The sequence below is a fragment of the Chiloscyllium plagiosum genome, chromosome 15 (genome assembly GCF_004010195.1).
Source record: "Chiloscyllium plagiosum isolate BGI_BamShark_2017 chromosome 15, ASM401019v2, whole genome shotgun sequence".
Classification (NCBI taxonomy): Eukaryota; Metazoa; Chordata; class Chondrichthyes; order Orectolobiformes; family Hemiscylliidae; genus Chiloscyllium; species Chiloscyllium plagiosum.
The window spans coordinates 38,663,710-38,683,258 of record NC_057724.1 but is presented as its reverse complement, the minus strand read 5'-3'; the positions used below and the strand labels follow the sequence as shown (position 1 = coordinate 38,683,258).

The window sequence follows — 19,549 nt, the reverse complement described above, 5'->3', positions numbered from 1 at the left end:
AAAGGGGGGGTGGAAGGGAAAGGGGGGGTGGAAGAGAGAGATCAAAATTAACATTTGAGAGGTGTATTTAAAAGCCTGAAAAGACTCGGGAAAAGGCAGTTTTTGAATGTATTCGTACACGTTTTCAAACTTTTACATCGTCTGCCCAACGGAAGAATGTGGAAGAGAGTATAAGCTGGATGGGAGGAAATCTTTGATTATGCTGGTTGCTTTCCTGAGGCAGAAGTACGTATAGATGGAGTTAATGGATAGAAGGTGTGTTTGCATGACAGACTGGGCTGCCGTCACAACTCTCCGTAGTATATTTCCACTGTTTGTAGGTGTAATTGTATGTACTATCCAACACCATCCCTTCAACTGCTTCCAACAAGCAAGGTAGCATGGATTGAAGATTCAGCAATCAGGAACCTTCCTATTCTGAGGAAGTGTCACTCAACCTGAAACAGTAACTGATTTCTCTCCACAGTTGCTATCAGACTTGCTGAATATTCTGTCAAAGGTCATCAATCAGTGGAAATCACTTCTATAGTAGTCTAGATGAATGAATATTTATCAAGGCCAAGATAGAGAGATTGTTGACTGACAAGGAACTCAAAAGGATGTGGAGGTAAGGCCACAATCAGATGAGTTATAATTTTACTGAACGGCAGAGCAGCTTCAGTGAACCAAATGGCCTACTCCTGCACCTATTTCTCATGATCCTATAAATGATTGAGATTGGATGAAAGAGATAATTAAATCAATAATTTGTTGGGTCTTGAAACATTGAAGATCAAAAGATGAAAGGACAAATAGACTGGAAAAACATGATTCATAACTGTTCTTTTACACATAGTTTACAGGCCAATCAACATTTGAGAGTAAACAGTGAATAGGGGTAAGGGTTCTTTTTCAGATTGACAATGGAGTATCACAAGGGTAACTGCTGGGACTGCAACTGCTTACAAAATACAGCTAATGACTTATAGAGTTATACAGCACGGAAACAGACCTTTTGGTCCAACTTGTCTACATTAACTAGATCTCCTAAACTGGTCTAGTTCCATTTGCCAGCATTGGCCCATATCCCTATAAACCCTTCCTATTCGTGTACTCACCCAGTTTCCTTTAAAAATGTTGGAATTGTACCAGCCTCCACCACTTCCTCTGGCAGCTTATTTCATACACGCACCACCCTCTGCGCGAAAGTTGTCATAGAGATGTACAGCATGGAAACAGACCCTTCGGTCCAACCTGTCCACGCTGACCAGATATCCCAACCCAATTTCAAATCTTTCCCCTCTCACCTTAAACCTATGCTCTCTAGTTCTGGACTGCCCTACCATGGGAAAAAAAACCTTGGCTATTCACCATATCCACGACCATGATTTTATAAACCTCTATAAGGTCACTTCTCAGCCTCTGACACTCCAGGGGAAAAAAAAAGACCCAGCCTACTCAGCCTCTCCCCATAGCAACATTCTTGTAAATCTTTTCTGAACGCTTTCAAGTTTAATAACAACTTTCCTACAGAAGGGAGGCCAGAACTGGACACAGTATTCTAAACGTGGCCTAGCCAATGTCCTGTAAGCCCCAATACGACATCTCAATTCCTATACTCAATGTTCTGATCAATGACGGCAAGCGTGTCAAATGCCGCCTTCATTACACAGTTTACCTGCAACTCCACTTTCAAGGAGCTATGCACCTGCACTTTTAAGCCTCTTTCTTTTGTGATGAAGCTGTTCGTTTAACAAAGTTATGTTGCCCTTGGTTTCTTTTAAAATCAGAGGGGTCATTAACGCACAGTTGCTGAGAGGTCGGACTTGGATGGATGGAAGGGGCAATTTGATGATAGCTAACAGGAAATGCCTCAAGCAAAAGGCTTGAGTTTAAAACAAAACACTTGCGAACAAAGAAAAAGGAGTGGACAGCTGTCACAGCTCAGCTTTCCTCTGGTTTGGTTTCAGCAAGCAGTCAGTTGTGACACTGCTGGACCCAAAGAAGCAGGTCCACGCTGATTCGCCCTCTCCCTGACATCTCTCCTGCAAGAACTAGTGTTGGATTTTTCCCTTTTTGTTTGCAAAGGGGTGTTTTTGGGGAGTGTTGCAAGTTATTTGGAATAGTACCATTAATTTGGGATGATCTGATGGGTTTTCGGATAGGTTAAGTTATTCTATATTTTGCTTTCTTTTGTTTGTGTTTCATTTGGTAATCTTGCAAATAAATTTTGCTTTGATTAAAACTAGGCGCTTGACCCAGCTGCATCACTCCTGGAATATCCACGTTACATCTCAGAGAGTTACAGTCACAGATGTACAGCAAGGAAACAGACCCTTTGGTCCAACGCGTCCATGCCGACCAGATATCCCAACCTAATCTAGTCCCATTTGCCAGTACTTGGCCCATATCCCTCTCAACCCTTTTTATTCATACACACATCCAGACGCCTTTTAAATGTTGCAATTGTATCTGCCTTCACCACTTCCTCTGGCACTCCATACGTGCACCACCCTCTTCATGAAAAAGTTGCCCCTTAGGTCTCTTTATATCTTTCCTCTCTCACCCTAAACCTATGCCTTCTATTTGTGGACTCCCCGATCCCAGGGAAAAGACTTGGTCAATTTGTCCTATCCATGCCCCTCATGATTTTATAAACTTCTAAGGTCACCCCTCAGCCTCCAACGCTTCAGGGAAAACACCCCCAGCCTGTTCAACCTCTCCCTATAGCTCAAATCCTCCAACCCTGGCAACATCCTTGTTAATCTTTTCTGAACCCTTTCAAGTTTCACAACATCTTTCCGATAGGAAGGAGACAAGATTTGCACGCAACATTCCAACAATGTCCTGTACAGCCACAATATTACTTCCCAACTCCTGTAGTCAATACGCTGACCAATAAAGGAAAGCATACCAAATGTCGCCTTCACTATCCTATCTACCTGCGACTCCACTTTCAAGGAGCTATGACCCTGCACTCCAAGGTCTCCTTGTTCAGCAACACTCCTAGGACCTTACCATTAAGTGTGTAAGTCCTGCTAAGATTTGCTTTCCCAAAATGCAGCACCTCACATTTATCTAAATTAAACTCCATCTGCCACTCCTCAGCCCATTGGCCCATCTGATCAAGATCCCATTGTAATCTGAGGTAACCTTTTTCGCTATCCACTACACCTCCAATTTTGGTGTCATCTGCAAACTTACTAACTATACCTGTTATGTTCATATCCAAATTATTTATATAAATGATGAAAAGTAGTGGACCCAGCACCGATCCTTGTGGCACTCCACTGGTCACAGGCCTCCAGTCTGAAAAACAACCCTCCACCACCACCCTCTGTCTTCTATCTTTGAGCCATTTCGGTGTCCAAATGGCTAGTTCTCCCTGTATTCCATGAGATCTAACCTTGCTAACCAGTCTCCCATGGGGAACTTTGTCAAACACCTTACTGAACCCCATATAGATCACGTCTACTGCTCTGCCCTCATCAATCCTCTTTGTTACTTTTTCAAAAAACTCAATCAAGTTTGAGACATGATTTCCCACGCACAAAGCCATGTTGATTATCTCTAATCAGTCCTTGTCTTTCTAAATATGTTCAATCTTATCCCTCAGGATTCCCTCCAACAACTTGCCCACCTCCAATGTAAGGCTCACTGGTCTATCGTTCCCTGGTTTGTCCTTACCACCTTAAACAGTGGCACCACATTAGCCAAACTTCAGTCTTCTGTCACCTCACCTGTGACAATCGATGATACAACTATCTAAACAAGGGGCCCAGCAATCACTTCCCTAGCTTCCCACAGAGTTCTAGGGCACACCTGATCAGGTCCTAGGGATTTATCCACCTTTGTGCATTTCAAGACATCCAGCACCACCTCCTTTGTAATACGGACATTTTTCAAGATGCCACCATCCATTTTCCAACATTCTATGTCTTCCATGTCCTCCTCCACAGTAAACACTGATGCAAAATACTCGTTTAGTATCTCCCCCACCTCTTGCGGCTCCACACAAAGGCCGCCTTGCTGATCTTTGAGAGGCCCTATTCTCTCCCTAATTACCCTTTTCTCCTGGATATATTTGTAAAAACCCTTTGGATTCTCCTTAACTCAATTTGCCAATGCTAGCTTATGTCCCCTTTTTGCCCTCCTGATTTCCCTCTTAAACATACTCCGACTGCCTTTATACTCTAAGGATTTACCCGATTTTTCCTGTGTACCTGACATAGGCTTCCTTTTTTTCTTAACAAAACACTCAATTGCTCGAGTCATCCAGCATTCCCTACACCTACCAGCCTTTCCCTTTACTCTAACAGGAATATACTGTCTCCTGGACTCTCGTAATCTCATTTCTGATGGCTTCCCATTTTCCAGCTGTTCCTTTACCTGTGAACATCTGCTCCCAGTCAACTTTTGAAAGTTCTTGCGTAACACTGTCAAAATTAGCCTTCCTCCAATTTAGAACTTCAACTTTTAGATCTGGTCTATCCTTTTCCATCATTATTTTAAAACTAATAGAATATGGTCACTAGCCCCAAAGTGCTCCCCCAATGAAAACCTCAGTCACCTGCCCTGCCTTATTTCCTAAGAGTAGGTCAAGTTTTGCACCTTCTCTAGTATGTACACCTGTTTAAAACAACTAGTAAAGTTAGGGTCCGGGCTATTTTCTTGAAATGTTTTGAGGGTCTGGCCTGGCCCACAACAGATTGGAGGGTCTTTGCAGGATTTGTTCTGTAGTTCCAAATTAGGATTAGTGTTGACCGACTCAAAGGCTGCGAGTGGCAGGTGTTAGTGTCTTTTGCTCTGGGTGTTGATTTCAGTTGGTTTAAACAGTGCTTGGGGTAGCAATGGCTATTTCAGTCACAAAGAGCTTTCGGGGGGTGGAAGAAGTGACTTTGGTGGTTTTACAAAAGATGAATAAAAGTAAAGCTGCTGAAATTAGCAGACAATAATTACAGCAGTAGCCCAGTAGTTACGCTTGGTGAGGAAGAGAGTGAGGATGAGCAAACCCATGGTAGTCAAAGGTCTGGTGAGAAACTGTTTAAATATATTCATGAATTGCCAAATTTGATGAGAAGGATATGGAAGCCTTTTTCATCTCATTTGAAAAGACCACTAAACAAATGCAGTGACCACTGACCATGTGGGTTTTGTTGATCCAAACAAAACCTGTAGGTAGAACTGGTGAGGTAGTCACATCAGAGGTGGTATCTGAAGCATATGAGGAGGTAAAGAAAACCATTTTAAGTGCACATGCACTTGTGCCAGAGGCCTACAGACGTTTCAGGAATCTAAGGAGGGATGCTGGTCAAACCCACATTGGGTTTGAAAGGATCAAACAAAGTAATTTTGATCATTGGATAAGGGCATTAAAAATACAGCAAACCTAGGACACTTTCAGAGAGACAATTATTTTGGAGGAATTTAAACATTTACTTCCTGAAGCAGTGAGAAATCATGTGAAAGAGCAGAGAGTTAAAAGGGCAAGATCAGCAGCTGAAATGATTAATGACCATGAGTTGGTCCATAAATCAAAGTGTAGCTTCCAAACTCAATTTCAATCCACAAGGGATAGAAATTGGGAAAGAGAGAAATCCTCACATCGAAAGGGAAACGTATATCTCGGTGAAGATCACAGGGATAACTTACCAGAGGGTGAAAACCCTTGAAGGGAAAAGAGAAATTTAAAAGCTCCGGTATATTAAAGTAGGTCACATGAAATCAGCGTTGGTGGGTTAAGAAAAGCATTTGTAAGCCAGATGTAGGAAAACAGGATAAACCAGTGAATTTTATGGGAGTGATAACAGAGGCTAGAAAGTTGCACCAGTATAACCAACTCAGACGAGGTTGTGCAAGGAGGAAGTGCCAGATCTTCTTCAACCATATACCTGCAAAGGTAACATTTACTTACACAGGCCAGGAGCAGCAGGTAGAGAGGTTACAATATTAAGAGAGACAGGATCCTCTCAATCTGTGACTGAAAGATATGCACCGCTGAAGGAGTACTGCCAGAAAAGGTGCTAGGAATGGGAAGAGACAAGAGATGCTCAATTATGTAGAGTGAGATTAGAGTGTCCAGTGAAGAGTGGAGAAATTGTGCTAGGAGTATTGGACAAACTCGCAGCTCCAGGAATACAATCTGTCCTTGCTAACGGCATAACTGGTTCACAGGCAGGAGTACTGCTTAGTATGGTTGAAAAGCCAGTGGAAACTCAGCCACCCGAAGCAAAGCACGACACACATCCTGGGATTTTTCCTGATTGTGTGGTAATGAGGTCACAGTCACCAGCTGAAACAGAATAGATCAAAGAGTATAGATAGGAAAGTGGAAGTGGAATTAGCAGACCCCCCCGTTTATTCGAATGTTTGACAAACCAGGAGCAAATAGATGACAAAGCAGACATCTTTAGCTCAGATACATTAACTGAGTAATAGCAGAAAGATGAAAATTTAAAGCGGTTGTATCAAAAGGAAAAAGAATCTGAACATATCCCTGAATGCTACTATTTTAAAAATGATATCTTAATGAGGAAATGAAGATCATCACATATTCAGGCAGATGAGAAATGGGCAGACGTTCATCAGCGGGTTACAGAATAGAGGTGTTGAGAGTGGCGTACAAACTGCCAGTAGGGGGTCATTTGGGGATAAGTAAACCCCAAGCTAAAATACAAAAATTTTTTTACTGGCCTGAACTGCACAAGGATGTGGTTGAATTTTGCCAGACATGTCATATGTCAGGTAATTGGAGAACCACAGGCAGTAATAAAACCCGCACCTTTAATATCTATTTCTGCATTTGAGGAACATTTTACAAGAGTCTTAATTGATTGCACAGGATCCCTACCTAAAATGAAATGTGGAAATCAGTATTTGTTAATAATGGATGTGTCCACTAGATTTCCAGACTCATTCCATTACACAATGTTACCGCTAAAAGGATTGTAGAGGTTTTAATCAAATTTTTCACTTGATACGGACTACTCACAGAGAAGATCAGATCAAGGGTCAAACTTCACATTGAAATCATTCATGGAAGTTATGGACAGCTTAGGAATAAAACAATTCAAATCTACTATCTAGAGTTGCAGGAAGTGCTTGAAAGGTGGCAGACATTAATGACCATGTTGAGGGCTTATAGTCAAGATTACAAATGATTGGGATAAGGGAATTCCATCTATACTTTTTGCGATCAGAGATGCACCAAATGAACGGACAAAATTCAGTCCATCTGAATTAGATTTTGAGCATGAAGTGAGAGGACCACTCAACTGATTAAGGAGAAGCTGGTAAATCATAATTCAGAGACCACATATTTGGACTGTGTGTCAAATTTTTGGGAACGATTAAATAAAGCGGGGGAGTTGGCTAGACAGCGTTTAAAAGTATCACAACATACAATGCAGCAGGAGCAGAAAGAAATCAAAAACTCTCAATTTTTGCTATCGGACATAAAGGTGTTAGTGTTACTTCCAGGGATAGGTTTAGTGGACTTATCAAGTTAAAAGGAAATGGAGTGAGGTGAACTATTTGATAAGGACAGAAAGGAATCTCAGAGCGTGTCATGTGAATATGCTCAGAAGTTATTTTGACAGGGAAGGAAAGCCAAAGGAAACTGTGTTACTGGTTAACACAGAGGGAAGAACCAAGTTCAGAGGATTCTGAACTGGACATTCCTCAAATTAAATTGGACAATGAGGAAGTTGTCAAAAATTGGGAGAAATTATTGAGTTGAGTTTCCTTCCAGAGGAAAATTGAAATTACCTGAAAGAGTTCTTACTATTGCATGGGGAGGTATGTGGAAATAAGCTGGGAAGCACTAACCTAATTGCGTATGATGTAGATTTCGGAGACACTGTTCCGATTAAGCAACATCCTTATAGGCGTAACACTTTAAAGTTGGCACAGATTCAAAAGGAGATTGAACACATTCTCCAAGATGATATAATCGAACTGAGTTACATTGACTGGAGCTCACCCATTGTAACTGTGCCAAAACCTGATAGTATCTGATGGTTATGTGTGGACTATTGCAAAATCAATGCAGTTACAAAGACTGATGCATACCTGATTTCACATTTGGAAGACTGGGTTGAAAAGGTGGGACAAGCAACTTGTATTTCTAAATTGGACTTGCTCACAGGATACTGGCAGGTACCTACTTCCGAAAGAGCGAAGACAATTCCAGCCTTTATAATCCTGAATGGACTGTATCAATTTAATGTCATGTCATTTAGTATGAAAAATGTTCTCTCTCTGACATCTCTCCCGCAAGAACCAGTGTTGGACTGTTTCTCTTTTTTTGCAAAGGGGTGTTTTTGGGGATTGTTGCAAGTATTTGGAATAGCATCATTAAGTTGGATGATCTGTTGGGTTTTTAGATAGGTTAAGTTATTCTATATTCTGTTCTCTTTCATTTGTGTTTCATCCGGTAATCTTGCAAATAAATTCTGTTTTGTTTAAAACTAGATGATTGCGCCAGCTGCATCACTCCTGGAACATCCACTAAACACCTGCTCAAAACAACTAGCAAAGTTAGGATCTGGGCTACTTTCTTGAAATATTTCAAGGGGGTCTGGACTGGTCCACAACACTATTTAGCAACATGTCCCAGGGTCCTACCATTAGGTGTATAAGTCCTGCCCTGATTTGCCTTACCAAAATGCAACACCTCTAATTTAAATAAATGTAACTCCACCTGCTACACCTCAGTCCGCTGGTTCATCTGATCAAGGTTTCATTTTACTGAGATAACCTTCTTCATTGTCCACTACACCATCACTTTTGGTGTCATGTGCAAACTTGCAACCATATCTCCTATAGTCACAACCAAGTCATTTATATAAATGATGAAAAGCAGTGGACCAAGCATCAATCTTTGTGGTACATCACTGGTCTCAGGCCTCCAGTCTGAAAACAACCCTCTACCACTATCCTCGGTCTCCTACCTTCAAGCCAATATTACAACCAATTGGCTAGCTCTCCTGAATTCCATGAGATCTAATCTTGCTAACCAGTCTATGTAGAACTTTGTTGAATGCCTTACTGAAGTCCACATAGACAATGTCTACTGCACTACCTTCGATCAATCTTCTTTGTCACTTTTTCAAAACAAAACACCATCGAGTTAGTGAGATGTAATTTCCATCGCACAAAGCTACGTTGACTGTCCCTAATGAGTCCTTGCTCTTCCAAATGCATGTAAATCCTTGAAAAGGCTGATTACAAGAGGGATGTGGAGAGATATTGATGGGTTAAGTGTGCAAAACGTTGGCAAATGGAATAGAATGAGACAAAATTTTGGAAGTGAGACCAAAAGAACAATAAGTTTAAAATAGAGAAAAGCTGAAGAAAGCTACAACACAAAAGGACTTTGAGGTAATTATGCATGAAACACAGAAAGCTAGCATACAGGTGCACAGGGTAATCAAGTCAGCTAATGGAATGTTTGCCATTAATTTGGGGGCATGGGGGTGTAGAGTACAAGAGTAGCTAAGTCTTACTACAATTGTACAATGTGCTGGTGAGACGACATTTGGAGTACTGTGGACAGTTTTTGTTCCCTTATTTAAGGAAAGATGATTTCAATGGAGGCAGCTCAGAAAACGTTCACTAGGATGATCCCTAGTTTGAAGGTATTGTCTTATGACCAAGATTAAATAGTTTGGGAATCTATTCACTGGAGTTTAAAGAGTGAGAGGTGATCTTATCGAACTATACAGGATTCTTAAGGGACTTGATAGGGTAAATGCTGATAGGATGTTTCCCCTCAGGAGAGAGTCTGGGACCAGAGGGTATAGTCTGACAATTAAGGGGTGCCAATTTAAGTTTGAGACAATGAGGAATTTATTTTCTCAGAAACTAAGAATCTTTAAAACTCCTTGCCAGAGAATTGTAGGAACAGAGTCCTTGTTATATTTAATGATAAGACAGATTCTTGATCAATGGGGGAATCAAGGGTTAAAAGGGTAAAGGCAAAAAGTGGATGTGAAGAATGTCAGTATCAGCCATGACCCTACAGAATGATGGAGCAAATTCGAGGGGCTAAGTGGCCTAAACTCCTGGTCCTATTTCTTCTTGTCTAATGGATCCATCTTAGTACCTTTCTAAAATATCAAGATTTTACAGAATAACCAAAGTGTTCCCTTAAAAAAGCACATGACCACATTTGCTTGAAGAAGGTATCACACCATTCATTTGAAATGCAAAAATATTGTGTTTAGTCACTAGCTTCTTCTGAATTTAGGAGAGAGTTATTATAGTAGCATGAAAATAGCCCTGAAATCCAATTTTGGTGGAACATTGACGAGTATTCCAGACTTGTATTAACTAGATATCTTTTAAGAAAGGTTTAAAAGGTACAAAGACTACAATTACAACAAAGTATGAACTTAATCATTCTAATTAATTAATTTCAAAACTAGTTCAAAAGCTATTAAAACTGAGGCACCTTAGTTCAGAATTTCTTTAAAACAGGATAAAACTACAAATAGTTACATTCAATATAATATTTAATGAAAAACAACACTGAATTAAAACAAGGGTTGGTTTATGTTAACATAAAACAAAAGGACTAAAGATGCATTCTGATGAGGGGCTACTGGACTTGAAAAGTAAGCTGTTTTTCTCTACACAGATGCTGCCAGACCAGATGAGTTTCTTGCACATGTTTTGTTGTTCTTTGGTGTTTCCATGCTAATGTCAAAGATAATCCTTTCCATAATGGCAAGGAAACCACAAAAAGATGTATAATTGATCACGGTTCTGATAATGAGTGTTTTACAGCCCTCCAAGGTGAAAATTCTGTCTGTAATTTTATCTTTTGCAATCTTCTGACCACCTACCTTTTGGCTCCACCAGCATCTGGAGACACTATGATGCCGTTTTTCCATTCTGGGATATTCTCCTTAATCCACTTTAGGACTGCTGGTTCAGCATACAGGTTATCTACTGGAATATCAAAAAAACCCTATGGGACAAACAAGAGTCAGTGGAATTTAGTGTAATACAAACATACACAACAGGGAGTAGGAAGTTTTTATCCTATTATTGGAGAAAACATGCAAGATATTTTCATAAACACATGGTTAAATGGCATAATATCATAATAAATTAACAAAAAAAAATCATAATGACAAACATTTGACATTCTACTTAAAAGATTCCAAATTTTCCCAATTCTCAAAAATACTGATCCACACTGGGTTGTGTGTTGATTCCTGATGAAGGGCTTTGGCCTGAAACATCAATTTTCCTGCTCCTTGGATGCTGCCTGACTTGCTGGGCTTTTCCAGCACCATTCTAATCTTGACTCTGATCCCCAGCATCTGCAATACCCACTTCTGCCTGTGTATGCGTACAGGTCAATCCTCTGACACTTTGTAATAACTGTCTGAAGTATTACATCCAAGTTCAACCCCCCCCCTCGCACTATGTACACATTCCAGTCCTAATCACTGGAAGACTAGCATGTATGAAACCTTTGCTGGAACAACCAGTAATGGCAGATCAGCAGAACACATAGGGAGAGTGGAGCATTTAAAAGCAGCTTTGAATCAAGAGTTCTAAAGAAAGGGGAATGTACTCAAAGTTTGATATCACAGAAATGAAGGTAAGCAATTGTTTGATGAAATTTTCTTTTCTTGTTGAAACAGCACACTGACTTAGAAGACATAGGAACAGAAGACAGAAAGGTACAAACTTCAATCTGAATAAGTAAAATTGGAGGTGTAGTGGACAGTGAAGATGGTTACCTCAGATTACAACAGGATCTTGACCAAATGGGCCAATGGGCTGAGAAGTGGCAGATGGAGTTTAATTCAGATAAATGCCAGGTGCTGCATTTTGGGAAAGCAAATCTTTGGCAGGACTTATACACTTAATGGTAAGGTCCTAGGGAGTGTTGTTGAACAAAGCGCAGGTTCATAGCTCCTTGAAAGTGGAGTTGCAGGTAGATAGGATAGTGAAGGCGACGTTTGGTATGCTTTCCTTTATTGGTCAGAGTATGGAGTACAGGTGTTGGGAGGTCATGTTGAGGCTGTACAGGACATTGGTTAAGCCACTGTTGGAATATTGTGTGCAATTCTGGTTTCCTTCCTATCGGAAAGACGTTGTGAAACTTGAAAGGGTTCAGAAAAGATTAATAAGGATGTTACCAGGGTTGGAGGATTTGAGCTATAGGGAGAGGTTGAACAGGCTAGGGCTGTTTTCCCTAGAGCGTCGGAGGCTGAGGGGTGACCTTATAGAAGTTTACAAAATCATGAGGGGCATGGATAGGGTAAATAGACAAAGTCTTTTCCCTGGGATCAGGGAGTCCAGGACTAGAGAGCATAGGTTTAGGGTGAGACGGGAAAGATATAAAAGAGACCTAAGGGGCAACTTTTTCACGCAGAGGGTGGTACGTGTATGGAATGAGCTCCCAGAGGAAGTGGTGGAGGCTGGTACAATTGCAACATTTAAGAGGCATTTGGATGGGTATATGAATAGGAAGGGTTTGGAGGGATATGAGCCGGGTGCTGTCAGGTGGGAGTAGATTGAGATGGGATATCTGGTCGGCATGGACAGGTTGGACCGAAGGGTCTGTTTCCATGCTGTACATTTCTATGAGTCTAAATAAAACAGTATGCACACTAACCAGTTGTAGATTTCATCAGGGTCAAAAGGTGTGGCACTGGAAAAGGACAGCCAGTCAGGCAGCATCCAAGGAGGAAGAGAGTTGATGTTTTAAGCATAAGCTCTTCATCAGGAATTCAGGTCAAAATGGGCAGGGAAATCTTCTGCTGATCACCACTTACTGCTCCCCTTTGAAATCCATGTTTGAGTACTTCTTGGAAGCGTCAAGGGTGGCAAAACTGCAAAGTGTACTATGGATTTGGCATTTTACAATGTTCATCAATACGAGTGGCTTGATAGCACCACTACTCACCAAGGCGGTCGAGTCATAAAAGACGTAACTGTTGAGGGAATAGACAAGAATGCGAACAGCATGCTGACCAATCTGCCTGCAGTAAATGTTCATGACAGTACTGATATCTCCTGCCCTAAATTGAAGATTCAAGTCTGGACAGCCACAAAGCACTGTCAGTGGTACCTCCACGAATATTCATATCTTCAAATGATGGTGGAACGCTACATATCAGTTCTAAATCTATTGGAGCTCCCCAGCATCATACATGCCAGTCATTCTTCAGCTAATTAAATTATTCCAATTGATATCAAAAAGCAGCTGAAAGCACTGGATACTATAGAGGTTTGGGCACTGATAATATTCCAGAGTAGTACTAAAAACTTGTGCTCCATAACTAGCTACGTACCTAGCCAAGCACTATAGTTACCTTTATCCAGCAGTGTAGAAAACTGCACAGGTATGTCCCACATATAAAAATGACAAACCCTAATAGTCTATTCTTGATCAGTCGAGTGAAGGAGGTGACATCAATATTGCCATCAAGTGGCCCCTACTTAGGAACCACCTTACATTTAAGTTTGGGTTTGGTCAGAATCACTCAGCTCCTGATCTCATTACAATCTTGACTCAAACATGGATTAAAGTGCTAAACTCCTAAAATGAGGCAACAGCAATAGAGTTCAACATTAACGCAACATTTTACTGAGTATAACTTCAAGGAATCTTAGCAGAACCACAGCAAATGGGAATCTCTCCATTAGTTGGATTCATACATAGCACAAAAGATGATGTCTGTGATTGCAGGAAGTCAGTCATCTCAGCAGGAGTTCCTGATGCCAGTGTCCTAGGCCCAACCATCTTTAGGTCATGATCTTCCTTCCATCATATGGTCAGAAAACACGATGTCTGCTGATGGCTACACAATGTTCAGGAATCCTCAGACACTGAAGCAGTCCATGTCCAGGTCTTACTGCACTTGGACAATATCCTGATTTGCGCTGGCAAATGTCAAGTAACATTCACACCACACTAGTGTCAGGCAATGACCATCTCCATTAAAAAAAAATCAACCATTACCCTTGACATTCAATAGCATTATCATTGTGAAACAGTCATTATCAACTTCTTGGGACTTATCACTGACAGTAAAGTAAACCATATATGAATACATGGGCCACAAAAAAAGATCAAAGGCTAGGAATCCAGTGGCAAATAACTCACCTCCTTACTCTCTAAAGCCTGTCCAGCATCTATAGGGAACCTCATGAAATGTTCCTCACTTGCCTGGATGACTGCAGCTCCAACCATATTCAAGAAGCTTGATCATATCCAAGACAAAGCGGTCTGCTTAACTGGCATTACAATCACAATCATTCGTTCCATCCACCACTGACATGCAATAACAGCGTGACAGCACCTTCTAAGCCCATGACCACTACCATCTTCAAGGAAAAGGCGAGTAGATACACTGGAACACCAATGCATCCAAATTCTCCTCCAAGCCACTCACCAGCCTGACTTGAAATACATCATTGTTCCTTCACTATTGCTGAATCAAAATCCTGGAACTCCCTCTCTTAACAGCATTGTGCATCTACTGACGCTGAATTGACGCAACGGCTCAAGACAGCAGCTCAACACTATTTTCTTGACTGCAGTTAGACATGCACAATAAAAACTGGCGCTGCCAGCAAATACCACAACCCTCGAAAAAGCCAAACTTTGGACTAAAGACCTAGGTGTATAACTAAATCCATTAAACTAAACAAACTTTTATGTATTTTTAATCTCGATAAGAGTAATATTTCAAACTAATTAGGTTTTAAAGTTTAAACAAAATACAACAGAGATGACACGGCAGATGTTTTGTAGCCGCAGAATGAGTGAGATGATGGACACTAGTGACACACTACATCTACAGCAAAGATTTGCAGGTCAAGAAGATACAGTTTAGAGTGAACAAGCTGAAGTCCAAGCTTCAGGCATACAGGGAATATTATCTGGATGCTTTGTGCCAGAAGGCAGTCACCCCTTTAGGTTAAACACTTGAGATGTCATCCGTTATAGGCGACAGGAAGGTATAATGATGAATGAGGTACATATAAAGATCCAAAATTTAATACTTAAGGAGCCTCAGCCTAATAGTTACCTAATAGCATGTGTTACAAGAAGCTAGTGATGTGGGGCAGTGAGAAAGTATGCAGCCGAGTCAGGGAATGTATTTGGAAGAATATATACTCTTTCAACTTCAGAGAAGGATGAGTCCTGAAAACTACACTGCCTGCCTGCTGCAAGGTTAGTGCCATCTCTTTGGGGTCAAAGAAAACTTCAGGTAAAAGGAAAGACTTGGTCATCATGGTCCACATAGGCACCAAGGCCACAAATTAAGAAAGAAAGTGGTGTACATTTTAATTTAGTCCCCAAGATAAATAAATTTGAGAAAAGAGCAAACAGGTATAGGGCAAATAAGATCAAAGTTGAATGCATGACTCAAAGATCTGTGGGGGAGAAAAGGATTTAAATTCATGTGGCACTGAGAAACAGTTAGATGTACCATTGGAAAGGACAATGCATGAATCAACTTAACCTTAAAGGGTGGGGAAGAAGAGAGATAGGAGCAGTTGTGTGTTTGTAGGACTTAGGTGAAGGGAAATTATAAATGTAAAGATAAAGGGAAGGTAATTGTGCATAGAAATGATATGGATAATGATAACCAAGAGTCTGACAGGAAGGAACAGAACACATTGCTTTACTGTGCTCTCATATTTATAACACAAAACTAAAGGTTTTCTATCAGAATGCCTGCAGCATTTGTGACTAGATAAACCGATGGCATAATTAGATGAGAATGATTAGGTAAAATTACATTGTTGGGATTGAAAAATTACCAATGTTCAATAGTATTTGACATTTTGGAAGAGTAAGTAATTAGTTTAATTGCCAAAGGGCAAGATTAGTTTGACCTTGCACCGGAAGGTTAATATATAAGATCAGCTTGAGCGAAAATTAGAAATGGCATGGGAGAGAGGTATACGGAAGGATCTAGTGTGTAGGTTCCCTAACTATAGCTACCTTGTAGGACAGAGTATCAATCATGAAATACTAGGGGCTTGTAAACATAATGGACAATTTCACATGAGGGAGAGCTTCGACGATGTGTTCGAGAAAAGATCTTGAGTAACGTGCTAATTCAATAAAGGCAATGACAAAGGAATGAAGACAGAGTTGGTTAAATTAGGCTGAAAAAACATGTTAATAAGGTAAGAGGAGAACCGTAGAAACCATTTAGGTTATGTTTTATAACTGTCAAAGATATTCTGAGGAACAAACACAAAATTGAACAAAAAGGCATACAATGTTGCAAGAGTTAGTAGAAAACAATAAAATCATTGGTTTCAAAATTTTACAGAAATAACTATTAGAAGAGAGGAAACAGAGCATAAAGTAACAAGAAATATAAAACAAATGGTGCAAGCATCTGCACTGAAAGAGAAAGTAACACAAACCCATAAAACAGAGAAATACAGGGAAACATGAAGAACAAGCACTTACTTCTTGTCACCAAGGTAAAAGCCACTAATTGCTTTCCAAATATAGTGGAATATCAAAGGGCAAAAGGGAAGACAACACGTAAAATAATCACTATTACTTGGAAAAAAAACTCACTAGGTTAATTAATTGGACCAGTGGCCATCCAGTTCCATGGATCAGATAACCTATGTACCAGGGGTCTTTAAAAAAAAATTAACTACAGAAATACATTGGGAGCATAGCTTGCAATCTTTGAACATTCTCTAGATTCTAGCGATGTCCCAGTAGATTGAAAAACTGCAAATGTAATACTCTTTTAGATTAGATAAGATTACTTACAGTGTGGAAACAGGCCCTTCAGCCCAACAAGTCCACACCGACCCGCCGAAGCACGACCCACCCAAACCCATACCCCTACATTTACCCCTTCACCTAAAACTACGAGCAATTTTAGCATGGCCAATTCACCTAATATGCACATTTTTGGATTGTGGGAGGAAACCGGAGCACCCAGAGGAAACCCATATCGACACGGGGAGAATGTGCAAACTCCACACAGAGTGTCGCCTGAGGCGGGAATTGAACCCGGGTCTCTGGCGCTGAGAGGCAGCAGTGCTAACCACTGTGCCACCACTCTTAATCATAATGAGAGGGAGATACAAAGAAAGGAAACAGAGGTCAATTATTCTGACATGAATTCCAAAATTTTTGTAATGATATTATTAGTCAAACAATAACAGGGCATTTAGAAAATCATAATTTAATGAAGTGGAATCATTGTGGATTTTTGTGAAAGGACAAGATTAGATATCTTTCAGGTTCATGGTGCAGGCTTGAGGGGACAAATGGCTTACTCCTATTTCTTGTGCTAGGAACATTGGATTGTTACCACTGATCAAAGTTTGGGAGAAGATTTGTAGCTCGAGTGCTCGTTGTTGTGGCTATGTTTGCCGAGCTGGGAATTTGTTACCACTGATGTTGATGAAATAATTCTTGGCAAGACAACACAAAAGCTGGGAATTGTCCTTTAACAATATTAAATGAGGTTATGTGAAATAGCAGCAATTATTTTGTGTTCAAAGTCTGTTAGTGATTTACAAGTTTTACACAGTTAAGAATCACACAACACCAGGTTATAGTCCAACAGGTTTAATTGGAAGCACACTAGCTTTCGGAGCGATGCTCCTTCATCAGGTGATTGTGGAGGGCTCGATCGTAACACCGAATTTATAGCAAAAAGTTGCAGTGTGATGTAACTGAAATTATACATTGAAGAATTGATTGTCTGTTAAGCCTTTCATCTGTTAGAATACAGTGATAGTTTCACTTCTTTCATGTGTAAATCACAAAACCCTTTTCTTAAAAAAGTTGCATTCTGGGGTTAGCTGTTAACAATGGTGATAGCTGGACAATGTTGAAAGCTAGTGTGCTTCCAATTAAACCTGTTGGACTATAACCTGGTGTGGTGTGATTTTTAACTTTGTACACCCCAGTCCAACACCGGCACCTCCAAATCAAGTTTTACACAGGTAGTTTAATGTGTATTTAATATTTCTGTATGATTACCTTTAATTGTAAAGTATGTAAAACAATAAGATTTGCTTCAGTGAGTTCAACACTTGAGGCAAGATTTTAATAATTAATTTCAGCTCTCTGCTTATCTCCTGAAATGTCACTCGTAATACAATATTGTACTCACTGAAAAGCACATTGAGTTTTGATATTAGTTCAGTGCTTTGAAAGAAAACTGCAATAAAAATTGAATAGTTTTAGAAAACTGTACCCACTTACAGAGAAAACTCGATTATCCAGCATTCGATTATCCAAATTTCGGATTATCCAGACAAACTGTGTTATCTGGCATTTGATTATTTGAACAAAATACTCCCCGCCCGTGTCATTTGGATAATCAAGGTTCCTCTATATACCCATATTGTCCCAATAAAAATAAAACTGTTAATCCAAATATAGCAGAGTTTCTCACCTGTATTTGTGAAGCATGCAGATCCATGGTGATGATGTGATCTGCCCCAGCCACAGACAGCATGTTAGCAACTAATTTTGCTGAAATAGGAGCTCGACTCTGAAAATAAGACCAATTGAGTATTACAATCAAATCTCAGGCAGTGGTGTACAAACTGAAAAATAATTCTGATGTTTTAGACATCCTATCCAAAAATATTGTTGGCATTTATTTCATAAAGCACCTGTTTTAGATATTTAATTACAGTATTTTCAGGAAATTATGAAAAAGTTGATTTTAGTTTCCTGTTCAACTGTAAGTGCCATTATTGGGGGTCTGATAACAATGAGTAAACTCAAAGTTTTACCACGACTGAGAAAAATGGTAAAACTTTAGGAGTACGTTATTGTGAAAAGGAAAAAAACAACCTCACCTTCCCCACTTCCTCCACCCTATGCACTCTTTGATATGCTCAGCTATGCTATTCCCCTCCATAGCCTTTCTTCTACTATACTGCTCAAATAGGGCAAACCATGCTCTATTCCATCTTTAGCTATTTAAATTATGTAGACAGCATCATCAGAGGCTTTTTATCACCTTACATGGTTAATTTTGGAGTTTTAGAGACCTTCATGCCTCATAATTTAATGGGAATAAGGCTGATTTCTGACCAACTTGCATTTTTGCCCATTTGCCTTATAACATTTGACTACAAAAGTTCATTTTGAAAAAAACAGTCTCAAAACTGTACTAGCTTTGTGTGGAAAACTGTTTCCTACTTCACTCCTGAAAGATTTGAATAATTATGGTCCTTTGTTCAAGATTCACCCCAGTGACCAGAAAGGGTTTCTCCCAATCCAAACTCTCTCTTCCCCTTTTACTGTGAATACTTCCATCAAATCAAGGAATACAGTCCTAGCCCGTTTTAACCTCACCTTGTGTCTTAATCCTCGAGTATGAGTGTCTTACAGTGCTTTCAATCCAAGATCAACATAGTTTTCATAACCTGCTCAGACCTGCTTGTTCCTGTTAATGTCACCTAGTACTGTGCAAAGCTAAATATGAATTCTATCCAACTGTACTGTAACATTTTAAAAATTAGATTTAGATTAAAGGTCTGAATGCAGTAACTTTAAAAATTATTTTCTGTACTTGTTCACGTTATC

At 40.0% G+C, this 19,549-nt stretch overlaps 1 protein-coding gene across 2 annotated transcripts in view; it reads right to left on the bottom strand.

The window, feature by feature from the left end:
- prps1b (phosphoribosyl pyrophosphate synthetase 1B) overlaps nt 1-19,549 on the bottom strand; it is a 53,738-nt gene that overhangs the window by 10,373 nt on the left and 23,816 nt on the right. For both annotated transcript variants that reach the window (XM_043704733.1, XM_043704735.1), the window contains 2 exons: nt 18,405-18,503; nt 10,827-10,951 (listed from right to left, as the gene is read on the bottom strand). In XM_043704733.1, the coding sequence (XP_043560668.1) occupies nt 10,827-10,951; nt 18,405-18,503 (224 nt within the window). The remainder of the gene's footprint in view (nt 1-10,826; nt 10,952-18,404; nt 18,504-19,549) is intronic.